Source organism: Cheilinus undulatus, linkage group 14, assembly GCF_018320785.1.
Source record: "Cheilinus undulatus linkage group 14, ASM1832078v1, whole genome shotgun sequence".
NCBI lineage: Eukaryota > Metazoa > Chordata > Actinopteri > Labriformes > Labridae > Cheilinus > Cheilinus undulatus.
In genome coordinates this window covers 39,530,804-39,547,864 of record NC_054878.1, presented here as the reverse complement: position 1 = coordinate 39,547,864, position 17,061 = coordinate 39,530,804, and the positions used below count along the sequence as shown (strand labels likewise).

At 36.5% G+C, this 17,061-nt stretch overlaps 2 protein-coding genes across 3 annotated transcripts in view; both read right to left on the bottom strand.

Annotated features, from left to right (window-relative positions):
* Positions 1–5: 5 nt before the first annotated feature.
* On the bottom strand, positions 6–9,972 carry selenol (selenoprotein L). Its single transcript, XM_041805640.1, has 9 exons — positions 9,806–9,972; positions 8,932–9,010; positions 8,754–8,807; positions 6,378–6,423; positions 5,492–5,619; positions 5,155–5,269; positions 3,113–3,235; positions 2,459–2,596; positions 6–1,111 (listed from the first exon to the last, which is right to left on the bottom strand). The coding sequence occupies exons 1-9, from the start codon at positions 9,909–9,911 to the stop codon at positions 989–991; spliced, it is 912 nt and encodes a 303-aa protein (XP_041661574.1). The 5' UTR covers positions 9,912–9,972; the 3' UTR covers positions 6–988.
* A 1,531-nt stretch (positions 9,973–11,503) lies between these two features.
* The window catches only part of ttc13 (tetratricopeptide repeat domain 13), a 38,414-nt gene continuing 32,856 nt past the window's right edge, over positions 11,504–17,061 (bottom strand). For both annotated transcript variants that reach the window (XM_041805187.1, XM_041805188.1), the window contains exon 23: positions 11,504–16,994. In XM_041805187.1, the coding sequence (XP_041661121.1) occupies positions 16,880–16,994 (115 nt within the window). In that variant the 3' untranslated portion in view covers positions 11,504–16,879. The remainder of the gene's footprint in view (positions 16,995–17,061) is intronic.

The following is a 17,061-nucleotide window of genomic DNA, read 5'->3' as shown; positions in this document are numbered from 1 at the left end:
AGAAATAGAGTATGAATTGGCTTCACTGCAGGCACAACAATAGCACCAGTCATATGATGTAGACACATCGATTTCACCCACTATCTCAGTACATTTCTCTGGATGTTTTCTGTTTTACACACCAACTTCACCACACTTCATGCTAGATATTAACCAGGGTGCTGGCAGGTAAAGGTCCAGGTTAAGACATGGTCACATTTGCAGCACATTTAGTAAATTTCAGGCAATTATCTGGAGTTTTGTGCATGTGCGTATGAGAAAAACCAACAGCCTGATACCCAGCCATCTTCTACTTAATCACCACATCATCCTCATAGATCTGGTTCATCGTTTATGAATAATCAAGTTTCTGCTCTTTAAATCTATTGATTGAGCTATTGAAAGGAAGATCTATTTAACAGAATCAGTTGTCATTTAATGTCTAAGAGCTGCTCTAACTAAAATCTATCTAAATTTATAGCTCACATTAGAAAAAGGATGTAGCAGCAAAAATGTTGTTCATTTAACATCTCCTGTAACCAGACAGATGATTGAAAATCAGTTTATGAAGTAGGCAGCAGAAATACTGCATCCATGCAACGTAAAACAAACTGAAAAAGTGTAAATCCTCCATGAAAGTTTGAGCTGCAACTAAGAAAGTCCAGATAATTAAAATTTGACAACAATCTGTTTTATATAGGTTGTAACCGTGAGTTTCTATCCACAGAGTGACAATGATTAGTGACAGTTTATATTAAAATTAAACATAATCACAAATTTATCCAGTAGCAGTAGTACCACATTTTTATCAAAACTGCAGCACTGACACTAAACTCAGAGGAGCAGATGTCTCCGCCTCACAGCTCTGCATCGGTCACGCATCTTCATGATGTCATGAATGGGAGACGTGACGTCATAAACGAGAGTCAAAGAGCTGCTCTTCTTCTGTGGTGTCAGTGCTTAGTTAACCATTTAAACCCCAGGTGTTCCTCCAGTGTTCAGGCATCTGTTACAGCTTTGATGGGTCCACAGCCTGCAGGATGCCCATCACAGTCGGCCTGTCGTGAGGGTTTTCAGACGGGTGAGAGAGGAGAACTTTCCCTGCTTCATTCAGCACAAAGTCGCCTCCCATCTGGAAAATGAAAACTTATGTAAGCTTTTTTTTTTTAAATGGCAACCAACAACTTTTAGATATGGAAAATCAAGTCAAGTTCATTGAAGTTCTGCAAGTGTCCACTAGAGGCTGGCTCCAAAATTCAAGGAATCCCCACAAGATCTCATATTAAAATCTCATTCAGAAACCCCCATCTTCCTGTCATTTAGACCCTCTCCCAGCTGTCCTTGTTAAAGCTTGTCTAGCCTCTCTGTTCTCCCTGATAACAGACATCATTCTCTCCTCACTTACTGCTGATGTTGCTCCTTCATCTTTTAAATCAGCAACAGCTCCATACTCTAGAAACCATGCTCAGACTCTGCAAATTTTGATAATTATCATCACATTTCCCACCTTCCTTTTCTCTCTAAAATCCTTGAATAAACAGTTTCATCTCAGGTCCATGCTCATTTATTTGACTGAAACCTCTATGAACAACTCCAGTCTGGTTTCCACCTCCTTCATAGTACAGAAACAGCCTCAGTTAAAATAACATAATCTTCTCATTGCAGCAGACTCTGGACTCCTAACCTTCCCCATCCTTCTTGATCTGCATCTGGCCTCTGACACCATTTCCCATCAGACTGGCCTCAATCACATCACAAACAAACACCTGCTCTACCCCTCTCGTTACACTTTGTTCATTTTTTTTTCAAATCTCTCCCATTTGCAGTTTTTGCTGGTGTTCCCTGGAGTTCTGTCCCGAGCCCCCTTCAGTTCATTATCTCCCTTTTTCCTATTGGTCATATCTTCCATAAATTCACAAGTCCCTCTTCCTGTATCCCCCTCACTGCCCCTCCCGCTTGCTTGAACCACCATAGGACCTAGGGCCGCTCGGCTCCCTGCTCAAATCCCACCTCAAAACCCATCTTTTCAAACTTGCATATTCAGTCTGACTGATTTGCATTGTAAAGTGACCTTGAGTGCTTTGAAAGGAAACTATAAATACAATGCATTATTATCATCATCATTATTAAAAAAGCCTATTTTTACAGCAGACATCAGCACACTGTCAGCCTGGTGTAAGAATCCATTTTAGTCTCTTTAGCTGATTTTTATTGGTAAAACAACAACAAAAAAAAGATGTTTTTATTACCTCTGATTCGATAACTTCAGGATAAGAGTTTTGCATAAATTTGCCAAACCTGAATGCTGCTCTGACAAAAAAGTTGAACGTGTTGTAGCGTCTGCCTGATGACCCTACTGAAGCTCCACCTCTTTGCCTGTGTCTACATTATTTCAGCCTATTTTCTCTTAGTTTATATCAATTATTCAGGCTATGAAAACAAATATGTACTAATTTTTAGCATAGTCATCCATTTGTACCTGGTAAAGATCCACCATCAGGCGAGGGGGGACGTCAGGAAAGTCTTTTCCAACAGCTAAGTACTCCGAGTACTGCAGCAGGCAGCTGAACTTCATCACCTTAGCGTAGGACGACCCCAGGCCGAAACTCCTGTATATCTGTGGAAGATGGAGGATGATTACTGTAATAAAAAGTGAACAATTCTGTGAAATATAATTACAGTTGCAGTTTTAGAAGAACATAAGCACAGAAGGGAAAAATGCGTCCACTTTGGATTTAAACTTATTAGAAGTATCAACTGGATGACCAAATCTGGTGTTTAACACAAACAGATGCCATGTTTGACTCTGTGGCATGTGGAAAATCTTCATATTTGGTAGATTACCCTTCATCTGCTCACATCTGGAAGTTGACTTGTCAGAGAGAAAGGTTTAGAGGCTCAGCTTACTGGGAATTTCATGAGAAATCATCAAACAGCTGTTGGAACCTCTGTTTCCCTCAGGATGTTTGTGCTGAGTCACAGTTTAATTTTTCTCTTAAACTTCCGTATATAGACAAAACAATATAGTAATCTTATTGTTTTAAGTCACCTTTGCATACATCTAAAACAAATCAGGGATTTAAAAGTCCATGAATTCCTCTTTCATACTGCATTTTCAGTGTTGAATCCAGACCTTTCTCTGGGGATCCAGCAGCATGTCATAAGTACATCCAGTCTGTTCCAACCACAACTTCGCTCCCTCCACACCACCAAAAGAGATCACCAAGACCTTCAGTGACCGAGCATCTAGGAGAGCCTACAGAAACATTTAAAAAGGACATAAATTTAAAATTAATGACTCCCATTAAAGCCAGGCCAAGGAAATTTATGTGCTTCTTAATGAGCTGTCCCTTTCCACATCTTTCTTCAAATGACATTAATCCATTTTTCTAGAAGAAAATATGCAGCGGCTGCTTGGCTGAGTGACACTTTGGAAAAAAACATTCCACTGTTTTGCAGCGCATGAAGAAAAAAATCAACATATTTCTTGACAGTTTTGGTAAATGGATTGGTTTTCTTTTTTAAATGAGGGTTAATTATGTAACCCTAATTAAACCAGGAAAACCTCAATGGGATAAAAAAAAAGAAAATTAAAGAGTGTCTAGGCCAAGACAGCACTGCAGTTGTTTTCCTTCCTGCATTATATATTTCAATTTTTTACTTAAAAAAAAAAAAAAAAAAGGAAGTTAAACCTGAAAAATATAGTGCCTTTAATAGACATTAAATCAATTTTAACCCCTGTGTATTATTCAAATACACTACACTGATAAGCCATCTAAAAACATTTACTCCACACACACACAAACACACACACACACCTACACACACAGCTTTTTAGATGGATTCTTTTCATCAACGTCACTCCTGACAAAAGCCACCAAATATTTGAATATTTTGGGAGTTTAACCCTTTAAAGGACAGTTTGGCTACATGGAGTAATAGCTGTGTAAATGAAAAAAGTCACAGAAAATGAGTGATGTTGTAAAATATTAATGTCAGGTGGATGCCAGCATAGTCCTAGATATGGCATGTACCCCTACATACATGCATTGTGAATGCGTACATGCATGTATGTACTGATTAATATTTTTCTGCTTTTCTGTCTTAAATCTTTCAATCAATTCCAGTCCTGATCAAAACTACCAAATTTTCAATATTTAAAGATTTGGCCTCCTGAAGTGCCCGCTGGAATACATGGTGTCACTGTTAGGGATGCACAACACTTTGAGCATGATATCAGTATCAGAAGATAATAGCTTTAAAGGGGAAATATTGATATGAGCAGATATTTAAAAACAGTATTTTGACTATAAAATCTGCCTATATTAGCTGTAAATATTGGCTGTACAATAAAATGCATTAGTGGAGTTTTGGGCTGGACCAAGAGACCGACATCAGCTGGAGTGTTCGTCTTTATTCAACACCATTCTTTACACTTTAAAGTAGATTTTAAGGGCTGAAATTTAACCCTGAACTACAATAAAATCTCTGTGCTGGGATCAGCTATAATTACTTTATAAATACTGGCACATCGAATAACTACAAATATGCAACACTCCTAGTGATTCTTTATATGAAAATCACACACAGAAAATTAGTTCCTTTCTATATAATATATAATTTTGGGCAGGGATTTAAAAATATATATAAAGTCTTGGACTTGTCAATACTCATCAACAAATTGATTTTGATGCATGATTTTGTTTTTGTAGAGTCTGATTTAAATTTTTTGCAGAGTGAACTACCGGCCCTTTAAAAAATTGAAAGTGAAATTTCAAAATTTATTCAGAAAACAACCTTCCCACAAACACGTGCCATTTGCAGCAACAGGGACAAAATTATCTCAAAATAAAAGTGAAGAATTCTCCCTTTTGGACTAAAATAGAGTGATATCAGACAGTTTATCAGCACGATGGCCAAGACAGCAGCAGTTCACAGTTTCAGAAAAAGAGCTGTCATACATGACAAGCATGATCATTGATATGGAGTCTACTGGGCAAATTGTTTAAAGTTTGAGTAGACTTTTTTTTGTTGTTGTCTAAAAATTCACTGTTAATCAAATTCAACCTGCAGTTTTGCTGAGAAATGCAGTGATACAATAACATATTAAAGTGGTTATTATTTTTTATTATTTGTATGAATCAGTAATGACTTTTGGCTTGAAGGTAAACCGACCTGACTGGCCTCCAGCTCGGCCAAGTGGTCTCGTCATGGCAGTCATCCAAAATGTCTGATGAGAACCAGCAGCAGCTTCTGCCCCTGATTCAGATAGTCACCCAGAGTCACACTTCTGTGGGCAGACACAACAACACTACATTTAATAATAAAACAAAAGTGTTGAATTGTAATTTAATAATTGAACTAATGAGCAGCATGTGTCTATCCAAGGTTGGGGGATAAAAAAACAACAAAAACATTTAAACACAAGCTGACAGTGTGGACTGTTTTTGGTTGGCTGTTAAACATCTGTTAGACATTGTGAGTCTCATGTTGAACGTCGTTTTGTACCTACTTTCCACTCCGTGCATCAGTGAGCGCGGTTTCAGGGCTCAGGTGGTCAGCTGTCTTCGCTCCTGAGAGCCGTCTGTCTGTCGTCTGCAGATCTCTGTCCACGCCCTCCAGGAAGGAGTCCCACTCAGTCTGAACGACAAACACAGCCAAAATAAGTTCGGCAGATAACCCTCAACTGCTTTTATTACTGGAATAAATACAAAAGCTTATTTGATTTTACAAAAACTTCTTTCTTGATTGATTTGACCACTTTTTTCTTTATTTTAGGTCTAAATAACAATCTAGCCATAAACTGTCATCATCAAGATTTAAACAAAAAGTCTTGAAATATTTCACTTTATATCAGATGAATCTAGAATATATGGAAGTTTCACTTTTGGAATTAGATAACAGGGGAAAAAAATAACTTTTTATATATTCTTATTTTTGAGATGCACCTTTAATCGGCTGATCACTGCTCTAACTGAGCTACACTAGACCCACAGCAGAGATTTTCACCTCTGCCGATACTGTTACTTTATTTTTGCAGCTATTTTCTGCCAGTATCGAAATCATGCCAATAATATTGTGCATACCATGCTTGTTTTGAACTTCATCAGACCTTCTTGACCATGTCTACATGCCTAATTTCATTGGTTGCTGCCATGTGATTTGCTGATTATATAATTTTGCATTAGCCAACAGTTGACCAGGTATAACTATAGTAACTGATGAGTGAATAACTTATCGTTCCCTGTGACAGCTGTTCAGGAAGTAAAATGAATATAAAAGAATTTAATTCTTGTGGCTGATTGTCTTGTTTGCTCTTGTAGGTCATACAGAGACACCACCTGAAATTCTGTTCTTATACCAATAGTAACTGAGTAAATATGATCACATATACAGACCTCCAACTGCAGAAGCTCATCCACTTGCTCTCTCACTGCTGCATGGCTGGAAAACATAAACATCTGTGTCATATCCAAACATTATTTAACTATAAGACAGTCATAAACCACACTTACTGTATCTGCCATAATCATTACAATCCTTTGTGTTAGTCGTTGTGTTTTAGGAGGTTTTTGACAATGATTGATTACTTTGGACCGAACAATATAGCACAAATATGCTAACAGGCACGGCACAAGGATTACAATTTAGGCTTGGCCCATTAACAAAGGTTTCTACAGGGACACAAATGTCCTAGCAGTGGCTCCTTCCCTGCATGCCATTCCCTGCTCTCTCATTCCTATTTTGGTTACTAATCACTGACCTTTCTAAATAAAAAGTCCAAAAATAAATATTTTTTTTACTTGTCATAGGCTATTATGTTCTAAGCTTACTATAGAAACAGACTTTTGTTTTTCATGCAAACGACTCATGAGTCATAGTAATGTGTTAATTGACAGGAGTAAAGCATGCTGCTTTTATTGCCCAATGCACAAAATATGACCTCCCTGATTTTATGCTTAGCTAAAAACAAGTAAACAATCATTTAGAACATTTCTGAGAAAACCATCTCTTTTTGATGAGGATGAATTGGCTCCTTGTTTGTTTTAGAATTGTTCTTCAGATCCTTTCATTGGTTTTTACAGCTCTTAATGGTCTTTGCCCTTCTTATTTGTCAGATTTGCCTTTACCCTATGAGTCCAGTAGAGCCATCAGGTCTTCAGGAAGTGCTCTGTTAACAGTCAGGACTAAACTAAAACATACAGCAAGGCTTCTTTTTATCACAACGGCCCCTTCTTTTGAACAGCTAACCAGAAGACCTGAGGGCAGCACCTAATGGTAATGTTTTTTTGTTCTTTTGTTTAAAAAACTTAGATTTCCCTGTAAGTCTGGCTTTCAATGAAATTTGAGATCATCATCTTCATCTATCTTAGTATTTTAGATTTTATCGCACTCCATTTTAATTTCAGGATTGTCTTTAGTAGTTTATCCTCTTATTTTATCATTATTCACAACGTTTTCTTCATGTGTTTATTTATTTTAGTAAATCTTATTGAGCTGTTAGTGTTTTTATTATGTTAGCTTCTTTTTATTCTGTTTTATCTCATTTTTTATATCATATAGTTATTTTGTTTGTATGCTTTTACCTAATCTCCTGTGAAAAATGCAATACAAACAGAGATTGATTTAAGAGTGGTGCATTGTGCTATCTGTCTGAGCTTGTAACATCAGAGACAGTTTTATTTTTGATACAAGAAGCAAGAAGGTTCCTGGTTCGCTTCTCAGTCAGGGCCTTGGGGTGGAGAGTTTGCATGCGTTAGTTCCCTGCAGGTATTCTGGCTTCAGGTTAATTGGTGACTCTGGATTGGCCGTAAGTGTGAGCGTGCCTGCTTGTCTGTTTCTATATATTAGTCCTGCAATTCACAGGAATCAGTCCGGGGTGTAACTCACCTCTCGCCTTATGAGGCTTCAGCCCCCCCTGTGACCCCCAATGGGATAAGACAATGGATGGATGATCAGATCACACAGGGACATTCAGCACTAACACCTGTCCTTCCTTTTATGTTTTATCACTTCTGATCAAGCCATGAAATCAAGTTAATCCAGTTATATAATCCAAGGGTGGAGAAAGTACACGACTATGGGTTAGGGTTTACCCAAGCACAAGTACAGTTACTTTGGTCGAAAATTACTTAATTAAAAGTAAAAGTACTGTCAGATTAGGTATTTAACTTTCAAAAGTTTAGTTTAACTATATGTAGTTGTGACTGATACAGACAGCTTTAAAGTGTTAAATTTAACGCTATATGAGTTTAATTAACACTGTCGATTTTATTGTGTGACTTACCTGAACAACTTGGTTGGTCTGTTTTCTTGTTGTTCTCAATAAGGAAATAAGGAAATAGCGTGTTTTACTGTACTACTCCTCAGTAACTACTCAGTACTTAAAGTAATGTTAAATTAGATATATTTTACTTTTACTCGAGCAGATCTAGAGACCAGTACTTTAACTTAAGTAAAATTCAACTGGAATAACAGTACATTTACATAAGTAAAATAGTTGTGTACTTCTTCCACCTCAGTCTATTATCTCCAGTCATTTAGGGTGGGGCTATATGCTCCACCGATGACATCGTACTTTGATCAGAAATGAAAAACTGTTGACATTTGAAATAACCACAAACCAGTGATGGTATTTAGCCTCAAGTTTATTATCCATAAATGCTTTTAACAGTCTGTACGGCTTTGTAATTACCTGCCCATCCAGAGCTAAATGCCTTTCTTCATACCTTCTGTGTCATTATGACTTTATAGGTTTATATCCTGATACTTACTGATAAGACTTCTGCCATATGGCCTCTGCTTCGCTCTTCTTCTTCACTCCAAGGCTGCACACAAGCAATGAAACATGCATTTAATTCACAGTTCAGAAATACAGCAATTTTGGGATAAAAACTGCAAGTTAACTTATTTAAACTTCAGCATATTCTGCAGGTGCTGAGGGTATCTTACCTTCTGTAGAAGTCTGCCCCGGCTGTGATGAGGCCGAACAACGTGCTGATCTTATGTGGGACAAAATCCTCCAGGGATTCTGTGTGGAGGAAACAAAGGGCCATAGTTATTGGTGAGCTGGATTTGTGCAATATCATTGTGTTGGCAGTAGGCATGACAAGGATTAAATTACACCACTCTCGTTCATGCCAGCAGGTCTTTTAATCCTGTGGTTTGATCACACTGATCTACTTTTAGAACTTATAAAAGCATGTGTTACAACCAATTAATGAAATAGTCAAAGAAGGCCTGTTCATTCATGAAGACTGTAACAGTTATTGTAACGGTTATAAAACATGTTTGTATTACATGGTAACAGTAAAACATGGTCACATTGAATATCTAGGCACATAACAAAGGTTTTACGCATCTTTGACGGTTAATCAGTGCTGTAGCGATCTTCGTCTATTTTCTATGCATTTTTACAGTCTGTCGCTTACTGAGAGTATAATATAAGAAATAAAAACATGCTGACGCTATAAAACAATAACTAAGCGATATTCTCGATTCGGCTTTGTTATACTGTAGTTGTTCACGCAAACTAGCGGAAAATTTAGTCTTTTTTTTTTTTGTTTGTACGTTGTCGGCTACCGTCAGTGACCGTAACAGTACGCACTTAAAGCAGTTACGTACAGCGTTATTAAAACATGAATATAAGCATTATTTTGTGTATTATGAATGCCGAATTACTCATAAGACTTAAAAAAGTTCACATATTATAATATTTGCCTCCTACAAACTGTTAACTTTTCTAAGAAACTAAAAAACTTTCAACCGCTAAATTGCTAATGAAGTTCATCACCGGAAGTATATAATTTATTTACAGTAGTCCTACCTGCTGCTTGTCTTTTAGCTTCATCTAAAAGAACTTTTCCCCAGTTCACCAAAAGAGTCAGACTGCTTATTAAATTCTCCTCGGGTACAACCACATCCTCAGCCATGGTCACCGGCTCCACTTTGTGAACTGATAGTAAAACCTGTCGACATGTGAACCACAGTGCATCCTGGTGACGTCAAGACGTCATGTGGCGCTAAAGCCGTTTACGGAGTCTGCGACAACTACTGGTGAGCAAACTGTAAAATCTGTTAAAGAAAAACTTAGGGTCAGCAGTAACTTCCTCATTTTGATTAGGATAGCGAAGTTATAACCTCAACTCCAAAAAGTTGGAACACCGTGTAAAATGTAAATAGAAGCAGAATGCAATGATTTGCAAATCTAAAAAAAACCCAAACATTTTATTTATAATAGAAAATAAACAGCATATCAGAAGTTGTTGAAACTGAGACACAATATTAATGAAAAATATTAGCTCATTTTGAATTTGATGGCAGCAACACATCTCAAAAAAGTTGGGATGGGACAGCAGAAGCCTGGAAAAGTAAGTGGTACTTAAAAAAAAAAACTGCTGTAGGAGCATTGTGCAGCAAGAGTCTCCCAGAAGTAAAGATGGGTAAAGGTTCACCAATCCAATTAAAATCTGTGGAACAATTTCAGAATTTTTTTCAACAGCATAAACATTTAGAGAATCTGGAGAACTCTCTGTGAGCAAGAGACCAGGCAGAATGTCAATATTGGATGTTCGTGATCTTCGGACCCTCAGGCAGCACTGCATCACAAACAGGCATGATTCTCTGCTGGAAATCCCTGCATAGGCTCAGGAACTCTTCCAGAAATCTGTCACCGAAGGCATTGGGTCCCAGGAACCGTAGGAGGGGTCACAACACTTTGTCTGCTCTGAGGATGTCAAATATGAACTCAAATCAAGAAAAACACTTTTTATGCATGTTATAAATTGGTCTATTAGTAATAAAAACATGCAGACCTATTTTCTTAGAGTTTAAGAAATAAAACAACAAAAGCAAATGTTAATTTCAACAGCAATGCATCACTTTTTTTCCTCATTTGGGTCCTTCTTGGATAGAAATACAGAGGGGGCTTTGCGTAAAAAAGGTTGTGAACCACTGGTCGAAGCACAATATTAGATTTTTGCCAATATTTAGAAAATATTTTTAGTCAATACAGATATCACTTTAAATGTAGTTCAGGCCTAAATTTTCAGTCCTTAAACTTTGAAGTGTAAGAAATGATGATGAAAAAAAGAAAAGACTTCAACTTCAAACATAGGTATGTTGATCCAGCCTAAAACTCTTCTAACTTATTTGTTGGTTGGCCAATTTTTGACAGCTGATATAGATTTTTATCACCAAAATTTCAGTTGTAAATCTCCTCTAAATTTTCATATCTGCCCATACAAGGAATTCATTTTTTTTAGGCTGGGATAGTTATCACAAAGCTAACAGTGCATGTATGTAAAGTAGTAGGAAGAAGTTTTGATTTTTCCCTGCTCCTTGTAACATGTAAAAACTATAAAAAGCTATATACTGCTTAATAAATAATATTAAAAGTCAATTAATTTAATCTATCGTGATCTTTTTTCTTTAATGTCTATCATCTCATCTTTGCACTAATGGGCTTCCGTAGAATCCTCTTAAAAGTTCAAAGTTTCTAAAAAAGACCAGACAAAGTTGTTAAAATTGTCAACCAGTTTTATTGACTGCTGAACATTCATTCATTTGTTCAATAAAACATTCCCTCCTTCAAGTTTTAAGCTTTACGATAAGTCATGTACTCCTTGTTCTGACGCCCACCATAGCACTTAACAACTGGATCGCCCAGTGGAATAAAGAAAATTACAAACCAGTCAGGACAATCATTGATATGACAGTGGTACAAAGCAAAACAAATGTAAGACTGACTGTAGGAAACAGAAAATAAATCAGATATGCCTTTAAACAGAGCTGTTTGTTGGTGTTTTTGATAAAATTAAAAGACAAAATGAGGAGACATTCATTGCGGCATAGATGTCTTTCTGTGATGACTCTCAAGCTCTGAAGGTTAAATGATGCTGAAGTTTGTTCATAAGACTAAAAACTCTCAGAATACTCGAGGTGCTGAGCTTGTTCGCTTTTTCCTCCTTGTGCTTGAACCAACGTCTTCAATAAAGGCAGCAGCTGTTTTGTAATGTGCTGCATGTAAACATCACATTCCTATGCAGTAACCAAGTATCTTCCCTTAAAGAATTGACCCAAGTTAACATTGTATTAACAGGAATAATGAAAATCTTAAACATTATAGGCTTTATGGGTTGTGCATGTTGAAATTACAAGCAGATTTAAACTGAATAGGATCTGGAATTAATTTAAAAACTTTTGAGCAGACTTGTAACTTTTACTTTCACTGCAATGGCTTTTGTCTTTAACCAAGTTCTTTTTATTTGATTTTCTCTGAAAATCTGTAAAAGGACCAAAGGAAAAGATTCTACAGGAAGTAGATCATGGTGAACATCTGGAGAAATACAAGCTCTTTTTTCTGATTCTATTATTGGTCCAAGATTTCCGTAAGGATGGCTCATACAGGCAAATTTAATCCATGAGATTATAAGAGAAGAAAAACAAAGATTGAGGAATGCTGGCAAAGAAAATAACAGCATGTGGTGTACTTTCCTTCGTCCATAATTAATAACAACAGTCAGAGATATTGGAGAAAATTTAGAAGGCTTTACTAGTTAGCTTCTACTGAAAAGGATTGTCCCCTTATTTAGCAAAGGCTAGATCAAAAAAAGGGCCGTAAATTTTTAGAATCTAAGTGTCAAAATTATTTGAAAAAACTTACTTTGAAGCAACAAGGCTGAATGAGTAACGGGCCAATGTAATAACTATTACATTTGCAGGGATTTATTACGTTAATGGTTGGGTTAAAATCAGTCTCTTAAAATTGAATTAACTTTCCACAAATATAATGTTAACATGAAAAATTTAAGTAAAGGTCATTGTTTTAAGTAGCCTTTTTTTACAACTGCCAGTGAGTTCAAGCTCTTTTCACATCAAGAAATGTAGCTATGGCAATTTTTAGTTCACCATGAAACAGGAGGTAGTTTTTTTCAGTCTTAAAACACTGGTAGAGCCATGAATCTTAATAGAGTTGATTCAAATGAGTCAAACAGACTCTGAAAAATCAACTTCCTGTTTCATGGCGAACAAAAAAAATCACCAAGTCTACGTTTTTTGATGTAACTTGACCTTGAACTGACTTGAACATCAAAGAACAAAAACAATGAACACAAACATTTAGTTTTCGTGTTCATATTACATTTAAAACTCCGCTAAGATTCAGGGCTCTATCGGTGTTTTACGACTGAAAAAAATACTTCCTGTTTCATGGCAAACAAAAAAATGACTACATTTTTTAAAGTGCTTGAGCCCAAGCTGACTTAAACCCGCTAGCAGCTACAAAAAGGCTACAACAAACAACAATGACCTCAAACATTTAGTTTTCATGTTCATATTAAATTTGTGGGAATAATTTCAATTTTCAAAAACCAGATATATTTTACCTTACCACAAATTTAATAGTTATTAGGTTTGTGGGAATTTTGTTGTGTTTTCAGTCAGCAAATACTATTACATTTGTGGGAAATTTATCAAATTTTGGTGACTATTATGGTAAAAATTTCTGATTTATATTATGTTTGTGGTTTACTATGCTTGTGGGCAGTTATTACATTTGCAAGTGTAAAAGACCTTATTATTAAAATCATGAGATCTTTTGCCTCAAAATGTCAGAAAACTAAACTTGAAATCAGAAGTCAGAAATCTTCACATTGGAGGAGATGGAATCAGCAAACAATGGTCTGTTTGCTTTAAAGTTGTCTGAATAATAAAAATAATTTCATAGTTTATCTACAAAAGTCTAAACAGATATACATTCACACAATTTAGTAAGACTCAAGTACTAACTTAAGAATGGGAAGACTGTTGGAACTGGAATTTTAGTTTTTCTTTATCTCAAAATAAATAGCAAATTCATGGGTCTTAGGATGCCCAAAAACTCACCAAATTTGCAGACAATTCAATGACAAAATTTACACATACTAGTTTATTTAACCAAGTTTCCAGTGATATATTTTTTGTTGTTTTCTTGAGACCTCATATAAAAGCTGTTTGTTCTGTGACAAAGTGCCAATCTCAGTTATTCTCTCAAGATCTTGAGGAACTTACTTCTTATTATGGGAAAGTAAGCATTACTCTGAAAGGGGAGACAAAAATGATCTTGAAACTACTTACTTTGTTGGGAAAATAAAAATATGATTATGTATCACTTAAGGGTTTCTGTGTTGGTCAGTTACTCCATAAAGGAAATCTGGTCCCAAAAAGGCCTTGAGCACTCCTCTAAAAATTCTCAAAGATCTCTGACTATTGCTTTATTCTAGTTCTACTGCCAACCCACCCTAAAACCACCAACCCTTTATTGGTCACAATGAAAGAAAACAGGTTTAATATCCCATAAGAGAAGAGACACTTCTTCCCCTAAGTGTCGAGAAAGCAAAATAAAGAGACTGCTTCAAGTATCTCAAGTGGAATTCGATAGCCCTGATGGTTTTTGTTTCATAGTTTTAAAACTTCTTCTCTGCTGATAGGCTGGACTCTGTGTTTAACAGTGGTTTTATAGTTTAAAGTGCCAATTAGACTCCCTGAAGTTAAATTAAATCTTACTTTAGGTAGCAGGAAACATTCACAAATAAACATCCAGATTAAAGCAATCTAAAGCTAAAATTTTGACCATGACTGAGAAACATAAGATTGTTCATGATGGCTGTTTATTAGATGGATTTTGTGCTTTGGTTGTTTTAATGCAAGGCCTGAAAAGCAGAGAAAAGGGAAAAAGGGTGAACATGATCACTTCTGCAGCCCAAACTATGACACTTAAGCTTTCTGTCAACTTTTCCAAAATACTAGAGTGTGGAAATAAAAGGACTCATTGAAAGCAAAGGTGCCGAAAGCACCAAAGGTTCTGTATTTCGTATTAATTACTTGGAAAAAAAAACATCAGCCTGGCTGCAGACAGATGAGCATGAGTTGGCGGTCAAGTGTTTAGAGTAAGGGGAAAGTAAATTTTGTTCTGGATTCTAGATCATTGGTTCTCAGCTGGTCCAGCCTCAGGACCCCTCAGTTTCCTGAATGGCACATCGCGACCCAAATTTCCTAAAATTTTCAACTACGCATGTTTATTTCAGGAATAACATTGCAGCTTGGATCTTGGAGCAAAATACATAACATAGAAAAGAGACAAGGCAGAACTTACTTGTTTTACAAACCACTCCCCCCGATTACCTGAAATTTTTGGCAATTTCATAAGTAGTTGAAAAATTATCTCATGACAGTGGGAAAAGCAGCTTTGCCATTGCAAGATAATGAGATAAATGAATTGAAATATGGGGGAAATATTTGAATTTACCCATGGTAAAAGATAATGTATAGATGCATGTCCAGCAAGGACTTCAGTACTTCGTGGACTTTTTGGCACCATTTTTTTTCAGACACATGTCCTACTGCAACAGCTACGAGACCAACTTTTGGGTCCCAACCCACCAGTTGAGAACCACTGTTCTAGATCACATACACAGCAGATAATTCATTAATTTTTGGGGGCTAAATATGAAGAAAAGTATGACTAGGAACCCCCAAATTAAAATTTTGAGTCAATTTTGGCAATCGGTACTTTTAAAATATTTAAGTTTTAGTGTTGCAAAGACTAAAATGTATAATGTATTAGCATCTGTGGCCAAAAATGGATTAAATCTGCAGGAAGACTTGGTATACAGAGGGTAAATTACCATGTAAACATGAGAAAAATTACAGCCACTGTTGTGTTTCTGGTCTTTCTTTCTGTGGGGCTGAATCAGAAGAAATTCCAGCCTGCATATTCCTAAGAATTTTTGCCAGTTATACTATAAAATCATTACATTCAAATGATGCAAGAACTGAACATTTTAGCTTATAACAAGTCTGTTTTAAACTGTGTAAAGGGCCTGGAATCGCTCCGTGTATGAATAGTTCTCTATGAATAAAGTTGCCCTGCTTTGCCATGCTTTATGTGTAAAGGAGTAATTTAAGGAGCATGAGTGAAAATGGAGCAAACTTTCTTGAACCACACTGCAAAAACTTAAATCTGACTGTGTCTATTTTTTTAGTTAAAAATATCTCATCAAAACAAATATGAGCTACATTCACCTAACAAGTCCAGATGAGCATCTAATTCCAAGATAAAATAAGGTCTGAATTAAACTGCCAATGTGGCAAGCAAAATTTTCCCTTAAATGCACTGTATGAAATGTATGCTTAATATGTATTTTTTCCCTACAAAGTCACCTGCATCGTACAAACTGGTGTGCCAAATATACCAGAATAAAGTGCTGGGACATGCAGTCATTACTGCGAGTGTCGCCACCACAATCAACCACTGCCACAGCGTGGAACCACTTTTCAAAAGCTTTTCCCCCTTATCAGGTCATAATCCTACATTTAAAGGAAAAGTGGTGTGCCGTTAGAGGTTGGTCTCGAAGTGTGCCACGGCAACTGCTGCACACACTTGAAGTAATGATGATTGGTCAGTGTGTGGGTGTAATTTCGGTAGACCCAAAATCTTCTTTGGTTGACTACAGGCCTAATATTAAGTATACTGAGATGTTTCTGAATAGAGATTAGATAAATAAACTTACTCAGATTCAAGTTTTTGCAGTGTAACTTAATAAGTCAGACTTAAGGAAGCTGAAACTGGCTGTCGTCTCACAGAGAAAAAACTTTTTTAGACTAAAATTTCACACCAATTTTATCAAGGATCAAAAGATAAAGGCATATCCATCTCCACTAAAGTTTCATACAATGATTTGACTTTCCGTCTTTGTATTTTGAAATTAAAGCTAAAGATATTAACAGAGAACTTCGTTGTGTTTTGTTTGGGTTGCAGAAGAAGACAGTCCCTTTGTTCAGCCCAGTGTAGAAGCTCCATTATTAAGACTTTCATTAACCACTTCCACTTCCACTAACCACTTCCCGTGTTGAAGTCCTGTTAGGACTTCTTTGGACAGTGTGAGGACGAGTCTGTGTTGAGAACCTCTATCATTGTTCTTGAAGACGGGAACGTTTCTGCCACTGATGGAAGACTCTGGTACCAACTTGGCAAACTGTTGAGAGAAAAAGTCCGATAAGTGGTGCTGTGACGAAGAAAAACAAAGAAATGAAATGTTTTTT